Source organism: Pseudochaenichthys georgianus, chromosome 21 (genome assembly GCF_902827115.2).
Source record: "Pseudochaenichthys georgianus chromosome 21, fPseGeo1.2, whole genome shotgun sequence".
Classification (NCBI taxonomy): Eukaryota; Metazoa; Chordata; class Actinopteri; order Perciformes; family Channichthyidae; genus Pseudochaenichthys; species Pseudochaenichthys georgianus.
In genome coordinates, this window is record NC_047523.1 from 28,236,540 (window position 1) to 28,253,853 (window position 17,314).

Consider the following 17,314-nt stretch of genomic DNA (forward strand, 5'->3'; position numbering starts at 1 on the left):
ATACAATGTCCCTTTTCAAAAAGTCTGAACTGTCCCTTTAAGGTCTGAGGACATCTGTGGCTTTAGGGTTAATCAGTATGCAAAGTTACCTGGGAATCATGAGGTTCACAGTCCCGATCGGCAAAACCTCCATAGACTTTCCCCAGAACTTGTTTTTCCATCTCACATCTGGAAAGGGAGAAAGTGAAAAACATCACATCTTAAATATAACATACTCACTCAAATTCTTGCATTTCTTCTCAATATATATAATAAAGAATAATCCTTAAATGTTAAGCTGGATATCAAAGAACCTAAATGAGACTGTCCCATGAGGGGACCCCTCACTAATCAGGTCTGTGCCTACCTTGCCAGAAGGTGAAATTCTTGGACTCACAGTGGCAGGCGGAGATGGGGGGGTGGTGGCTCACCTGCGACACCAGATCAACAGCTGCTGTTGTTGACATTATGCATCATGTACATTTCTACTAGTCTCCAAACACGTTTACACACTAGGAATGCATTAGAGAGCTGAAACAATTATAAATAAATAATATAATACATATTTTTGTTGATTCTCTTAAGATGTATGAATTCATCTTTTCAGATTTTTTAAGCAAAAATTAAGAGAATTTTCCAATGCCAGTTTCAAAGATGTCAAGATTTTCCATTACTTTCTGCTTATTTTGTAAATGACTCAATAATTAAAATGTTTCGGACCTTTTTGGTTGATATCATACCTGTTCGGAGAAAAAGCAGAAGCCCTTGTCTTCCCGAATACATTCATAACTCTCCCCGAGCAGCGGGTTGAATGGCTTACTTCCTGCTCTGTAGTAGGTGGATGAGTAGCCAGAGACGGCAAAAGCAGCAACGAGAACCTGCCGAGAGTCAAAACCACACAGCCATTATAAACAGGAAGGGATTACTTGCTTCATATTTAAAGGCTTTGTCAGGAATAATCCCAACATTAGCATGCATTGGGCGCTATCAAAAGGACAGAGGAGCGATACAAATAAGAGGATCCAAGGTCGACAGCTGCATCGAAGCGTAGCGACAGTCGTGACTCTGACTGGGACTTTTTCTATTGGTTGTGATGTCGATCTTTTACAGTAGATAAAAAAATACAGAAAACTGCATTATGGATAGCAATGAGCAACCATCATGTTTTTCTCATTTAACTTCCTTCCTTACCATGCGTTCAAAGGGGTCCTCGGTCTCAGCAGCTTTGTCCAGCAGCTCGCTGTACTCCAGCTCCTCACACATGCGCTGCAGGGTGTTGAGCGGCTCGTTGAGCTCCACCGGCATGGACACTTTGGACAAGTCTTTGCCGATGTTGTTTCTCAAGATGTTCCAGAGGTTGATGTTGCTGGTATCGGGGCACGGCGATGGCAGGCAGCTGCGCCGCCCGTTACGGAAGGCACTGCCAGCAAAGTCTCCATTGGCCACTGGGAAGAGGAAGAAGAGAAAGACGACCTGTTTAGAAATATACTCATTGCACATCATTAGCTATGACAGTCTCTGCTCCAGGGCTGCACAGAATATATTGTTTATGTTGTCATTGAAAATCTGTGATATTGCACAGAGGGATTTTTTTTTTACTGTTGTGTGGCTTTGGTGAATCCAAACCATTCCTATCAAACCAAACTCACACAACAACACAAACAAACAGATTAACACTGCAGGGGTAGACCAGCAGGTTGAATTACTGCTCATGTTACTGGAGTCTAGTGGCTTTAAAGAGAGCATCGATTATGGCTTAATTTACCCGTCGGAAAGAGCTGTCTGACTGTAGAATAAAGCAGTGAAAATATTCATAAATCAGCATACAGTTGAACTGAAATGTTGATTTTATAAAACCCCACTTAAAGCATCCCAACCATGCCTTTAAATCACCCTTAAATAATATTACCACACCCAGATATTTTCCCAACCTCATAATTTTCATCATCATGAGGTAGTATATTTTACTGTGTGTTATGTGACAAAGATGGAGGAGAGCGATGCCATCCCTCTCACACAGATAGCTTTCAAAGAGGAGCCCTTGGCACAGAGCAACCCTGCAAAGTCAACTGCCTCGCTGATAGATGATCTTGCCAGAAGTGTCTGTGTCCGTTAGTAATGGTCATACGTGCTAATAGGGAGCACATGGATGCTTTTTGAAGGGCCAATCATGTCGCAGGATTGGACTTACAGTGTCTGGAGACGTTATCGGTCACACTGGCGTTGTCCTCGGAAATGTTATCGCTCACATCGCTGACATATGACTCATCGTCTGAGCCCTGCGAGCGGAACAGGTACAAAGCAGAGTGAGTCAGTGCAGCGGAGTACAACACCAACTCTGATCACAACAGCAGACGGCCGTAGCCCCACACACACACACACACACACACACACACACACACACACACACACACACACACACACACACACACACACACACACACACACACACACACACACACACACACACACACACACACACACACACACACACACACACACACACACACACACACACACACACACACACACACACACACACACACACACACACACACCATGTATACATCACTTCAGGGGACATTACATTGACTTACATGCATTTCCTGGAGACTTATCCTAACCTTAACCATAACCAACACATGCCTAACCCTTACCCTTACCCTTACCCTAAACCTAACTAAGTCTTCACCCTAAAATGAATGATTCCCCTTATGGGGACCTCCATTTTGTCCCCATAAGGGAGGCGAGTCCCCACACGTGACTGTGTAAACAGATTTAGGTCCCCACAAGTATAGTAATGCTAGGCCACACACACACACACACACACACACACACACACACACACACACACACACACACACACACACACACACACACACACACACACACACACACACACACACACACACACACACACACACACACACACACACACACACACACACACACACACACACACACACACACACACTGCGGTTTGCCAGTGGCTAACAAAATGCAGCAGTCGTCGGCTATCTGTCCCGCTGCAGTAATCATAAGATGAGACACTGCAGCATTTTCATATTTTTTATAGCGAACACAATGAGGCCAGTGACGCCGCCAAAGTGGAACATATTGAAGCAACTAGTTGCAGCGGCCTCTATATGCTGGTGGTGGTTTAACCAACAGTGAAACACAGGTCTAATGTGCTGCTGCTGGATGGAGAATGGGGGAGGGGTGGGGTGCGTTGATGAATTTCCTTGTTGAGTAATCCTTCAACAAGGCTCAATGCATGCCTGAGGAGCTACAATGCTTAATGGCTCTTCAGAGACCACTTTTATTGGGAGCTGGGTGTTAGAAGGGGAGAAGGCAGTGAGTTTCAAGTGATGGTGAAAAAAGCAAGTCGCTACAAATCAAGAGGAATAGACCGAAGAGGCGTGTTATGACTCTGAGACTCAACTGAGGGATGAAGGCTTGAGGCAAATTGAAAATAAGTCCTCCCAGTTGTTTGAGTTTCTATTATATGCTATCTCTGCTTTTCATGCTGCTCTCATTATTTGCTGACTAACTCCAGGTCCATCGCAGTGGCGTTTTATCTCCCCAGCAGCAGGGCTAGTGTAATGCCTTCCTTCCTCTACAACCCCCCCCCCCCTCCTCATGGACCACACTGACGTATTTTCTTTATCACGCAGCTGTCCTCCGTTTTACCTCATTCTCTGACGAGCTGGCTGACAGAAGAACTTCCTGAGCATCAAAGAATTCGGAGACAGACTCCGACATGGAGAGTCGACTCTCATTAGAGGCCTGCTGAGTCAGAGGGATCCCAATCTGTTCTCCAGCCTGCAGGAAAAATACACATTGCGAACACACATGATGTTCACTGTCCCTTGCTGCATAATGATGACACGTTTAAGAACCGAAACAGACCTGGATAAACACCATGAGAAGACAACACAGGGTTCATTTGCAGCATGTGTATCCTTCCCAGAGGGCAAGCTCCCATCCGTTTCTAATTAGTCATTTTTTCCATTAACCTTGATGTCAGGCTCTGCATAAAATAATGATCCTTTAAGCTTACCTGCCAGGGCGAACCGGAAAAAAACATCTATCTTTAGAGACAGAGATCAATAATGCAACTGATGCAAACACTACAGCTACCCGGGTCAGCCCTCGTAGCCGTGTTGCTTCATCAGTGTAAGAGTCAGACATGAGCTCCGTCAGTGACACACTGACCACAGCGACCTACCTCGTCAGGCGTGGAGATGATGTTCACACTGACAACTTGTTCAGTCAGGACAGACTCAGAGTGGATGCGGTTGAGTCGGGTTCGAAGTTCTGCGTTTTGGGACAGGGCCTGAACAATAAAAAGTGTGGTTTACTTTCCAAATGCTTTGTCGTTTATCTGTTTTTGTTGGGCAGGGGTTTGAGGGAAGATTTAGTCGTTGATGCACTGGATGTAGATAATTTGAAAGGTTTATAATCAGGGTCTGAAATTATGTTTTCTTTTTGTATCTGCCATTTCTGATATTTACGTGGAACGCATAGAACACTGCATTAGTGTTATCGTACATTAGAAATGTGGAATATTGACCCTGTATTTGGCAGGGTGCAAGTACTAATTTCATTCCCTGCTTATAAGAAAAAATAATCCCACATGTTTGTTGCTGCAATTCCTCCTCTCCATTCCGGCTGTGGTGAGACCCCTTTACTAGATGAACTTCACTGTAAAACATGGGGTCAGAACAAGCCCCAGTCCTTACAGGTCACCTGCAGACGCTATGGCATCAGAAGGGTTAGCCAAATGAGTATCTCCCAAAGTTACAGTCATTTCAGTATGAAAGGATCTCTTTGTGAGTCCATGGACAGTGTGTTCTTGGTTGGATGAAGATACCACTCCTACGACTAACTCAAGACCGCTTTTATTGTCTGCCATATTTTGGAGAGTCTCTTTACGGTTGATTTGGGCAGGAGGAATGATCACAACAACAGATACGTTTTGCGACATGCATATGGGCATGTCATTTTGAATTCTTTTAAACAGCATTAACTGTCAAATGGAGAGCAGATGCCTATTTACACATCTGTCAGATTGGGAGCAACATTATAATTAATTTGAAGTTGTGTTTCTGTCCACCTGATGAATTAAACTCTAATATTCAGTCTATAGTAAGCTCTGTTTTAGTTTTCACCAATTCCTGAAGGTAACTGTTTAGTTGCTCAATGCTTCACTATGTCCATCAGCCAGCTGCTCCCAATGCTCGTTGTTTTGGTCAGATAGAGCACAGTGGGTTCATCAGTTTTGTTTTCTGAATATACCTGCCCACTGCTGACCAAAACCAAGCTGAAAGGCACTAAAACAGGAATAAATATGCACTTTGAATGTAGCTTTTAGTCTTACATTGTTGTACTACGAAAACATCTGGCGTATTAGTGGCTAAACGCTTCACTCCACGTTTCACCAGCCAACTGATAACCTTTTCTGCTCTCTTGGTACTGTGGATTTATGAGAGGTGTTTTTCACTGAAAACAGCTGCCCACTGCATCCACAAAGCTTAGCACTAATAAGAGCAGAGAGAGCAAACCAAAACCAAAACAGTTGCACAACTTAAAACCCCCAAAAATGAGCATGCTATAAAGCTCAGTAGGGCTGAGGGAAAACGTGGAATCAGGCGGTGGGTTCATCTTCAAATACCAGACCTTTTATAAACAAGTAGTGATGTGATTTTATATGCACACTTTACCTAAATGTGTGTAAAGCATCAGCAGCTGAAACAACCATGAATCCTGATTATCATCTTCCTACAGAGCTTTGCCTTAAAGACCTGACCCTCAGCCTAAAACAACATTGTGACACTAGCATCCAATTAGGAACAAAGCGGGGCAAAGCAGCAGAAACATTTGTCTAAAAATGATGTTGACTGTGAGCAGAGGAAGTCCAATTAAATGACTGGGGTAGAGACAGCCCTAAGGAGCCGAGTTAATGAAGCGCACTGCACATTTTTCTCTCACCAATTAATACGGGAGAGATGATTGAACTTTCACTTGCCTGCTCTCTCCTCTCCACATATCATCTTTCTCAAATGTGATTACAGTGACTGCTTGGAATGATCTGTAGTTTGAGTGTTTCATCTGACAGCCTGTCATCGTGAGCGTGTCTAACAACATGACAACTACAAAGAGTAAACACACCCAAGACACATCGCTCAAATCATTGCAGTAATTTCCCCGTGATGTCTTGATCACTCTGGGTAATTACAAGTTAAAACAGCATCATACTTAGCATTAGGAAGGGGAAGTATTTCTTACAAACAGCTCAGTTGAACTACCCTTAATTAATAGTGGAGGGACAGAGGCATTATGGGTAATGGTAGTGGGCGGCTCATTACCTGTGACAGAGACTTCCTGAGAGAGTTGATCTGGGCCGACTGGTCCGTCTGCTCCTGGTCAGACAGAATCTGTTTGATCTTTTCTTTCTCGATGGCCACCGTGTTGAAGGCCGACTTCAGCAGCGAGTGGACTGCAGAGAGAGGGATGGAAGGAAGATTTGTTCACAATCCCCGCATGAATGACATTGTACATGCATTTCTTTTTGCAGAGAGTTCTGAAACAATTCAAATGTTTGATTACAAAAATCCTTTGCCACGTAGCTTCTGTGTTGTGTAAGAGTTTTCTAGGTTATTTAAATTAATCTTTAAAGTGTCTTAACATAAGTGATTGTCTTGCTTTATAAATAAAACATACTTTTATAATAAGCATAGCTATATTTAATTTACTCAATAACGCATTGCGTTAAAATAATTAACTTCAAGCAGTAAAACGACCTGGGACTTAATTTAAAACTTGTGTGATTGTCACAGAAGCAATTATTTTTATAAGAGAAGCAAAGCCAAAATTACTGTACTGTATGAACATTTGACTCAGGTTGTTAGAAAAGAGAAAAATGCCTTAAGATTTACATATGAAAATAAACCACCGGGACATTTCTCACTGATAACGCTGCCTGTCTACCTTTCTGGGCGATGGTGCAGAATTCCTCCTGAAGTTTGATGTAGTCACTGGCAGACTCTGCGCTGTCCGTCAGCCGGGAGGCAGGGGCTTGAAAGTCCACCAGCTCGGCACACAGGTTGGGGTTGGAGGAGTGGAGGCGGACGGGGGACATACTGGCAGACAGAGGGACCTGGAAACAGGCACAGAGGACGGCTGTCAACCAGCTGAGAGGCACAGTAATGTGTTGTGTGTCTGACAGATCTGGGAAGAGCAAGGACCCTGGTCCTATAAGGCACAGTCAAATGTTACTAATTATTCTGTCCAAGTATCTGCATGTCAAGAGAGAGGAGTGTCAGGCTTTTCTCATAACGCTCCTAAACATGCAGGAAAATACCAAAATAAATGTCCTGCTTCCTCATCATTCTGTAACTACTGCGCTACTGTATAAAGAATGCGGGTCATGAAGGTCATTAGATATCAAAAACGAATAAATGAAAAAGAAGATGGACGTGCTGTTGGAAACTAAAGATGGGACAGAAGCTGCATTCCTTTGGTTTTTTAATCCAGATGTCTTTGACCTGCTAAATCTAGAACTATCTAGAAATCTATAGATTATTGAGAAGCTTTTGAATTCTGTGAGGGCAAATCTGTTCATTAAAGGACAATCTCTTTTATAATTGGTTGATTAAACAAAAAAGCAACAGTGTATAAAAGAACATTTAGTCTTTTCGTGAAGCATAGATTAATATATTAGGCAGAATAAAGCACAATTTGCAGAGATGGAAAAATCATTACTCAGGCCACGGTGCACCACAATAATGAGAGCCTGTTGCTGTGTGGACTGATTAAAGAACAAAAAAAGATTAAGAAAAATAGGCTGAAAATGCTGGATTGTGTAGGTGTGATGCAACAGTCTCCCCTCTCGAAAATGGTAAAGAGCAGGAAAAAGAGTGGGAGTACATTTTACATTTGACTCTTTCCCATAACACTTTAACTGGACATACAGGCTCATACAGGAATGAAATCCCTGACAGTTACATAACCCTTACCTAACCTAACCCTAACCCCAAAAGTGACTGCGTGTGTGTGTGTCTTATGAGGCAGAACTATAAATCTGAGAGGTACCTGAAGCTGGAATTTTGAGTCTTTGCCGACACTTTTTGTTCTCCATCTTCTGTTCAAGCGCTTTTCTTTCTTTGACAATTCTACACAATTGGTCTTTGTGGCACACGTGGATCAAAATATGCAAAATGTGGTTAATAGGACAAACAAGTCACAAATAAAACACAAGCCCACACACAAATTGATTGCAGTGAAATGGCAAAAACAAGACTGCATTCCCACAGATGAGTTGCAAAACAAAACACTGAGGTAGATGGAATGTGTGTTGTTAAAAATAAAAGGTTTCAGCCAAAATGTATAGTTAATAAAAATGTAAAAGATGCTGATCAGTTAGAGATGCACTAGTATACTAAAAGTGTTCCCCTGATTTTGCATGTGTGCATGCGTCTCTTTATGTATTTGTTTTTTTACCTGCATTTCTGTGAAGTTGGGTGCTGACTGTGTCCTTTGAAGAATCTCCAAACTCTGCAGGAGCCGGCTCAGTTCGGTCAGGTTGGACTGGCATCGCGAGAGCTCTGAAAATAAAATTCACACCCACACACACATGTACAAACACAGTGTTATGTGTCATGAAATGGTCATGAATACTCTTCTTATGGTTCAGAGAAGAGTCTACCATAAGGCCTGAGGAATGTTATATCTTTTATTGTTATTTAAAGTCAATACAAAAATACATTCCAATTACAGAATAGACACAATGTACAATGTTCCTTCTCCAACATAACCCCAACCCTAATTTAGCATTTCTATATCATTCATTAATCAAACAGAATCAATTCTACATCTTAAAATAAATACATTTAAAGTGACAGAAGTGAGACACTAAAACAAATTGAAAAAATGAAAAATAAAACAATAATTAATAACGGATTAAGTGTCAAAATGGAATCCAAAAGGCATGTTTTTAATATACAGTTGATCCCAGCATGAGGAAGATGATGACACCCACCCTCTGAGCACTTGTACATCTCCTCTGACTCCTGCAGCCAAGCAACCACCTTGCTCTGGCCGTTGCTGTAGGAGGCCGGCAGGCTGCTGTTGCTGCTCGGGGCAACCGGCTGCCACGGCAAGCTGCTCGGCTGGGCCTGCTGAGAGGCGACATGGGGACAGACACTCAGATCACTGTACACCTACGAACTGGTTAGGAGTGGTTCAACTGGTTTGAATCATACGTTAGTTACTTATAGGCTCTGACAATGTGGAACAAGGAATGTTCTGGATTCTTGAGTGAGAGAATCTCTGAATAAGATGCCAGAAAATAGGGAGAATTATCTGTCAAAATGATGGATTTAAATTCCTTGTATGGTCAGATTTAGAACAAATCATCACATGAGAGAATCTAGCAGCAGCATATTAAGCACACTTCTAGTAATTTAATTTCCTTTCAAGTGACTCAATTTCAGGGTAGATCACTGCTATTGAAATGGATCTCTTTTACCATCCTATATGAAGGATCTGTGCTGTTGACCTACTCACTTCACCTACCTGCAGCAGCCATGGTAGATAATTATAAAATGATAAACCCTTTGACATACAGCAGGGTTAAGAAGAAATTAATGACAGATATAATGGGCTGTATTATCATCTATTAAGAGCATGTTGAAAGCTTCCTTTATAAGGATTTATTTTTATTTGCAAGAGATCTTGATAGTCCTCCCTCCAAGAACTAATTCTGACTCTAGGATTGGAGTCTCTTATTTAGCTTTTCTTCAGGGAGACCTCATCAGGCTGCAGCCAGCTGCTCTGAATCCAGATCCTACTGATCACCTCTAATGGCCGCACTGAGATACACTCCCAGGAGATCCTCACATTTACCTCACGTTCAGACATGCCAGCAAAGACTAGGGGTTTACACTAAGTGGAGTCTGGATAAAACAACCAGGTTCATTATCCTAATGAAGAGTGTAGAATTACCTTTCCAATCAAGGTTACTGCATTAGGCAGGTATCAGTCTACACAGCCCCAGCCCTTAGTCTAGCAGGGTCCTTGTTGTGACAGCAATGTGGAACATGTTGTAGATCATTTATGTAAAACAGTGACATTTAAACCGAAGAAATGTTTTGTTTTGTATAAAACCTAAATGTAGACATGTTAAATTGGGGTCATTGAAAGGACAACATTGGCTGTTATGTCTTCCTGTCACTACTGTGAATGTTCAGTGAGTTGAACTTCCTCTCTTCTGGTATTTTGGTTCACTATCGCAGTTTATAATAAAACAGAACTAGGCAGTCTCTCCTTCCCCATGACATACCCTTTTTGAATAATTTCACTTTGCTCAGAGCTCAGAGAAACTGCTTTTAAGCTCGATACTCAGGAGGAGTATGAACTAAAAGTATAACTTTGCTGATCGTATTCCTCGCCAATCGGATGCAGTTTTCATCCATGTCGGCTCCAAATACAATCACTTCATAATTATCATAGCTATCCTGGATAAAGGCCAACAACTTGAGTCCAAATCTAAGTTTGTGCCACATTTTTACGAGAAGTCCTAGTCACATTTTTGGCTCAGATGATTAATTGATTAGTTGAGGAAATAATCCTACAGTTAATTGTTGGGAGGTCTCACCGTGGCTTCGCGTACCACACTGGAGGCCGGTTGGGGGGACTCCATGGCAGCGGGTGGGGGAGGAAACGTCCGCATGGTGGCCTCTCGGGGAGATCGCACAATCTCGTTCTGTCGGTAAAGCCGGTGATGACGCAACTTGGAAACCCAAGCATCAAAGATGTCTTGAGATTTGACCTGGAGAGGACGACAGCTTGAATCTCTGTTCGGATGACCTCCTGTTTATCTTTATTGACAGGACAGTATTGACTCAGTGTTACCTTCAGGTGATAGATGTGCTCCTCCGTGTCCAGGTCGATGCGTCGGGCTCTCTTCTTGATGGACATGACTGAGAGGCCGACGTCAATGCTGCCATGAAGCTTGCCTTTTTGGATCTAAAACGGGCAAAGACACACATTTTTCTTTTGTGTGTTTACTCAGTTAGTCAAATAATTAGTACATTTTGTACAAAAGGGATTTCCAGCAATTACCAAATACCTCAACACTAATAAGTCTGAAGAAAACTCAAAGATCCTCCCTGCTGTAGATCACTTGTATTCACTTCATCAATGTTTGACTCTTCAGATAAATTCAATACAACATTCAAAAGGCTTATAAAAAAGAAACCTTAAAAGATTCAATTGATTATTTGATCAACAGAAACGTTGATGACAACATTTTTGATAATCAATAAATTGTCGACATTAAGGGCTTAATGTAAGAGCAGTGTCTCAGCTCATTCGAAATATATATATACAGTATATATATACTATAATTTCATTAAAAATGTAAATTCAAACGTAGGATAACTTGAAATACCTTTAAATGTAAGTACAAATATGATTATACATTGCTGTTATGACAATTAAGTAGAAATGCCAATCATTCACAGATTCTGCCCAACGAGCTGTAAAGACGTAATGCGTAGCACTCTCTTATACATATATCATATTTAAATTATATGTTATGGTTGAGTTATATTGTTGGTTGAACCAAATATTCAAGGGTGTCTTTCATTTGGACATGGATTTAGGATTTTCTCTTTGCTGTTTTCCCCTTTATTGGATAGTTTTAAGAGGTAGACAGGAAACAAGGGGAGGAAAAAGGTCCAAGGGTTTCTAAACACTGAAACATTGTAAATAAAGTCAAACAGCAGTTTGTGTGATGCTTTGGTTTCTTCAGTTGTGTGTTGTATTTTCATTCTGTCAGTAAAATTGTACATTACATGCAAAGTGACATGGTTTTCTGAAAACACTGTGAACATCGTGACCGTGTTGCAGATGTTTCTGCAGACTCATTGCCGAGCTGATGTCAGGCCAGGCTGCCCTGCCCAAGGGTAATAGTCAGGGTTACTTACATCAATAGGGGTCTTGGAGTACTTCAGGATACCATTGTCCAGAACAAAAAACCGCTGCAGAGAATATAAGCACAAAAACAACGTGTTAAATAACAGGAAGGGCAAACATAGACAATAGATCACATCGTACTTGTTGTTGTGGATTCAGATTAAGTCATCTAAAATGTATTTTCTCCCGATTAGCTGTAGGCTCTGTGTGTTCAGTGGTGTTGTTAGTACAAATATGCTGACGACAGGAACTGGTTTCCGCTGTTAAGTGTTTTGCGAAAACAACAGTTACGCTGATTCTGAAACTTCAAAAGGAAACAAGGCTTGCGGAAGAGGCCCAGAGCACGAAGCGAGGGGCATGAAAAGGGGAACCTATTTCTTACTAGACAGCAAACTGCTTAACATTCAAGGAGCGCCTGTGTGTGAAAGTGTTTTTCCATCAACAAAAGCTTTTGTGTCTGGCTGTGCCTGAGGATCTTACCTTGTGCCAGCCTTTCAGGGGCCATTTCCGCTTCTTTAACATGAACCCCTCGTGTTTATCGGGCCTCTGGACGTTGCTCTGGCCGATTTTCAGCCCCTCAATGATTTCCCAGCTGTCTGCCTCCTAGAAAAAAAAAAAAAGAACAATACTATTTTATAAATAATGAACTCACTCCTCTGGAATAAGAAAAGAGGTGATACACTTGGTGGTACAAAAGGAAAAATACCCCTGTCAGGCCCACAGAGTGAAAAAGGCAAATCACAGGAATACACTTAAAACGTATTCTTCTTCTACTAAACTACACATTCTAAAAGATACTGCCCGTTTCAGATTCCCCCTGCTCTCTCAGCATTTCCACTCCATTAGCTTTCCCCTGACTGGGCTCTTCCTGGTGGGTCTGTAAATCAAAGTGATGTTTGTGGAGCAGAGAGACAGCAAAGTCAGGCAGGGACAGGTGAAACACACGTTGTCCCGGTGGTGGGGGTCATGATCCATTCAGAGTCTTTAGAAGTTATTTTGTGTAAAAGTTTGATATTTTATTAATTGTCAGGCTTACTGTTACTGTACCCTTTTCTTCCACTTCCTTTTTTAACAGGGCTGCCCCATCATTATCAATTATTCAACTTATTGCTTGTCAAGCTTATTGGTTATTTTATGTTATCCATTCACTATCAATTTCGTTTTTTCAATCTTCGATAACAAATAATATTGTATTATATTAATTTGCTATAAATACGTGTTTGTATGGTCAATCAGCTAGAAATCGCTTTTTTCCATTGGTATTCATTTGCTAATAATCTTCTCTTGAATGGTCTTAGTTGAATATCATATGTTTTGTATTGTGTTCAGTTTTGACAAAAACGTATGGAACACATATTACAGGACAGTCAAAAGAGGGAAACTAAATCAATTATAGAGTGGTAAACTCTTAAAAAATAACAATTTTGATTTCCTTCCCCCTCAAACTTTCCTTTTGATTTTTGCTTATTTGATTGATATTAAATCTAACAGATTTTTTTCAGTGGCTTTACGCAAAGCATGATTGCAAGGCATGTAACTCGATATAGCTGTGTTCAACGTGACACTTCAGAAAGCAACCGTGGTATTGATGTAGAATCAAGAGTATAAAATAAACTAATCGTCAGAAAGTGTTGTTGTGAACAGCGTCAACATTGATATGACATGACATGTAGTCCTCCATTTTCTGGCAGTTATCCATCAGATTAAGTAGGATATTAATGAACTGGAATGCATCATAATGTAATATTGGTGAAGTAGGTCAGATATTTAATTTTAGACTTGAATCAGCCTCTGAGGCAAAACACACAAGTTAACACGAAAGAAGCATCTCCAGAAAACCAGATGAAACCCTGCTCTTCACTGCTCGGTGCGATGCTGCGATCTTCAAGACAGCTCGTTGGGTGACACCCGACCTTGTCTCGCAGGACATGTCATGGCCATTTCCACTGATCATAATTCCATTGTTGAGGTCTACTAGAATAGATTTATATTGTGCAATTTTCCAAACTCACATTGGTTTCGCACACAGCATCTCTGTAAAGTATGTGTATCAGCAGTATTCACTCTCTCCACTAAACGGCTCGTTGCAGCTCTTGCCCCCCCCCTCCCTGTGAGCCCAGTGTGCTCCGATTGGTCGGGACCAGTCGGGACGTTGTGAATCACGCTGAACTCCGTGGAGGTGTGATTTCCTTGTTTAGCGATACACAGCGAAACACAGCCAAACTCACCCTGAGCACACAAAGTCACAGCCGAAGTAAAAACAATAAGTGTGGCTTGATATTGAGTAAGAAAAGGTTGATAAACGCTGTGAGAATGGGTCTGCAGAGAGAATTTCGCCGCAATCCCAACTGTCTGTTATCAGCCTGCAGCCAGGGAGGAGAGATCAGCAGAGCTGCCTGCACTGAGTGTGTGAGGAAGTCCGTGGATTGGTCAATTTGGACCAATCAGCGGGGGCTTAACGTAACGGCTCCGCGGATTGGTCCATTACGTTCCGGAGACGACATGACCTGATGATGTACCCGGAAGAATCAAATGAACAGTGACGTATCTCCAACGAGGCGTTTTGGGGAGGTATATTTCTGTTTTAGAGTTTTACTCGCTACATTACATTACATTACATTGCATTTAGCTGACGCTTTTATCCAAAGCGACTTACAATAAGTACATTCGACCAGGAAGACACAACCTTGAAGAAAACAGAATCATATAAGAACATCAGGTTTCAAAGAGCCAATCGTTTCAAGTGCTACTCAACTGGCTTTAGATAAGCCAGTTCTTTATTAGTATATAAGTGCTCTGTTAGCAGTTCTTTGTTAGTCATTCGATCGCTCGAAGTGGAGTCGAAAGAGATGAGTTTTCAGTCTGCGCCGGAAGGTGTGTAAGCTTTCTGCGGTCCTGATTTCAATGGGGAGCTCATTCCACCATTTTGGAGCCAGGATAGCAAACCCACGTGTTTTTGCTGATGGGAACTTGGGTCCCCCTCGCAGCGAGGGTGCAGCGAGCCGTTTGGCTGATGCAGAGCGTAGAGCACGTGCTGGGGTGTACGGTTTAACCATGTCCTGGATGTAGGAAGGGCCAGATCCATTCGCAGCATGGTATGCAAGTACCAGTGTCTTGAAGTGGATTCTAGCAGTTACCGGAAGCCAGTGGAGGGAGCGGAGGAGCGGCGTGGTGTGGGAAAATGTTGGAAGGTTGAAGACCAGACGAGCCGCTGCATTCTGGATGAGCTGCAGAGGTCGGATGGCACATGCAGGTAGACCAGCCAGGAGGGAGTTGCAGTAGTCTAGGCGTGAGGTGACGAGAGCCTGGACCAGAACCTGCGTCGATTTCTGGGTCAGCTGTGGGCGTATCTTCCTGATGTTGAAAAGCGTGTATCTGCAGCAGCGGGTTGTAGCAGCGATGTTTGCAGTAAATGACAGGTTGTTATCTAGGATAACACCCAGATTCCTTGCAGTCTGAGTCGGGGAAACAACAGAGGGGCCGATGTTGATAGTTAGGTCAAGAGAGGGACAATATTTTCCCGGAAGGAAAAGCACTTCAGTTTTGTCAAGGTTGAGCTTGAGATGATGAGCAGACATCCACTGAGAGATGTCAGCTAAACAAGCAGAGATGCGTGCGACGACCTGGGTCTCTGAGCGGGGAAAGGACAGAATTAATTGGGTGTCGTCAGCGTAGCAGTGGTATGAAAAACCATGCGGGCTAATGACAGATCCGAGCGAGTTTGTGTACAGGGAGAAGAGGAGAGGACCAAGAACAGAGCCCTGAGGGACCCCTGTAGTTAATTGACAAGGGTCGGACTCCGACCCTCTCCAAGTAACCCTGTAGGTGCGGTCTTTGAGGTATGAGGTGAGGAGGGAAAGTGCAGAGCCTGAAACTCCAAGTTCTTGGAGAGTGTGAAGGAGGATCTGATGGTTCACCGTGTCGAATGCAGCAGACAGGTCCAACAGGATGAGGACAGAGGAGAGGGAGGCTGCTTTAGCAGTGTGCAGTTCCTCAGTGACAGCAATGAGAGCAGTTTCGGTGGAGTGACCTGCCTTGAAACCAGACTGGTGCGGATCCAGAAGGTTGTTCTGATGGAGATAACAGGAGAGTTGTTTAAAGACAGCGCGTTCAAGTGTTTTAGACAGGAACGGGAGGAGAGAGACAGGCCTGTAGTTTATAACATCAGACGGGTTGAGAGTGGGTTTCTTCAGGAGAGGGTTTACTCTCGCCTCCTTGAGACTGTTTGGAAAGTGACCAGAAGTTAGAGAAGTGTTGATGAAATGGGTGATAAACGGTAGAATATCAGGAGCGATAGTCTGAAGGAGGTTTGAAGGGATAGGGTCCAGAGGACAGGTGGTAGGGCGGGTAGAGGTAATGAGGGTAAGAACCTCACTTGGAGAGAGAGGGGAAAAGGAGGTTAGTGTGCCGGTTGAAGGTGGCTCAGGTGATCCGGCGGTGAGTAGGGGTGAGTCAGAAAAAGAAGAGCGAATGTGGTAAACCTTTTTTTCAAAGTGGTTAACAAAGTCGCTTGACAAAAGGGAGGAGGGGGAAGGGGCTTTGGGAGGGTCCAAGAGGGTGGAGAAGATGGAAAATAGTTTTTTAGGATTGGAATAGGAAGATTGGATCTTATCTTGAAAGAAAGTGCTTTTTGCCTGAGAGATCGAAGCAGAGAAAGAGGAGAGGAGAGCCTGATAGGTTAGGAGGTCGTCACGGTGTTTGGATTTCCACCATTTCCACTCTGCTGCCCTAAGGACGGTTCTATTAGCACGCAGTGCGTCATTAAGCCAGGGAGCAGGAGGGGACTGGCGAGCCTGCCGAGATGTGAGAGGACAGAGAGAGTCCAGAGAGGATGAGAGAGTAGAGAGGAGAGTTTCTGCAGCAGAGTTTGGAGGCAGGAGTTGGAATGAGTCAGAGGAAGGGAGGGCTGAGAGCACCGAGGAGGCAAAGGTAGAGGGGGAGAGGGAACGGAGGTTACGGCGGACAAGTGCAGGATGCGAAGAGATTAGTTTGTTATGTTTGGAAAGGGGTAGAGAGAATTAAATGAAGAAGTGATCGGAGGTGTGGAGCGGGTTTACAGAGAGGTTAGAAGTAGAGCAGTGCCTTGAGAATATGAGATCAAGGACATTGCCAGCTTTATGAGTCGGTGGAGACGGAGATAGTGAGAAAGCAAAGGCGGTTAACAGAGATGTTAGTTCGTCTATCTTCCCCATCTGGAGGTTGAAGTCTCCGAGAAGTACAGCGGGAGGGCCAGTTTCAGGGATGTGTGAGAGGAGATGATCTAATTCATCCAAGAAGTCCCCCAAGGCTCCTGGTGGACGGTAGAGAACAACAATGGTCAGTTGTATAGGATGGGTCACTGTGACGGCATGGAATT

General features: G+C 43.1%; 1 protein-coding gene across 3 annotated transcripts in view; it reads right to left on the bottom strand.

Annotated features, from left to right (window-relative positions):
- The window catches only part of osbpl6 (oxysterol binding protein-like 6), a 49,177-nt gene that overhangs the window by 4,813 nt on the left and 27,050 nt on the right, over positions 1–17,314 (bottom strand). The window contains exons 3-18 of one of the 3 annotated variants that reach the window (XM_034110454.2): positions 12,439–12,561; positions 11,970–12,023; positions 10,894–11,007; positions 10,637–10,810; positions 9,020–9,158; positions 8,482–8,585; positions 8,074–8,166; positions 6,970–7,138; positions 6,348–6,478; positions 4,208–4,315; positions 3,670–3,801; positions 2,171–2,258; positions 1,171–1,424; positions 720–857; positions 347–410; positions 90–168 (exon numbers count right to left, since the gene is read on the bottom strand). In XM_034110454.2, the coding sequence (XP_033966345.1) occupies positions 90–168; positions 347–410; positions 720–857; positions 1,171–1,424; positions 2,171–2,258; positions 3,670–3,801; positions 4,208–4,315; positions 6,348–6,478; positions 6,970–7,138; positions 8,074–8,166; positions 8,482–8,585; positions 9,020–9,158; positions 10,637–10,810; positions 10,894–11,007; positions 11,970–12,023; positions 12,439–12,561 (1,964 nt within the window). The remainder of the gene's footprint in view (positions 1–89; positions 169–346; positions 411–719; positions 858–1,170; positions 1,425–2,170; positions 2,259–3,669; positions 3,802–4,207; positions 4,316–6,347; positions 6,479–6,969; positions 7,139–8,073; positions 8,167–8,481; positions 8,586–9,019; positions 9,159–10,636; positions 10,811–10,893; positions 11,008–11,969; positions 12,024–12,438; positions 12,562–17,314) is intronic. The other 2 variants (XM_034110455.2, XM_034110457.2) reach the window with 2 other exon arrangements.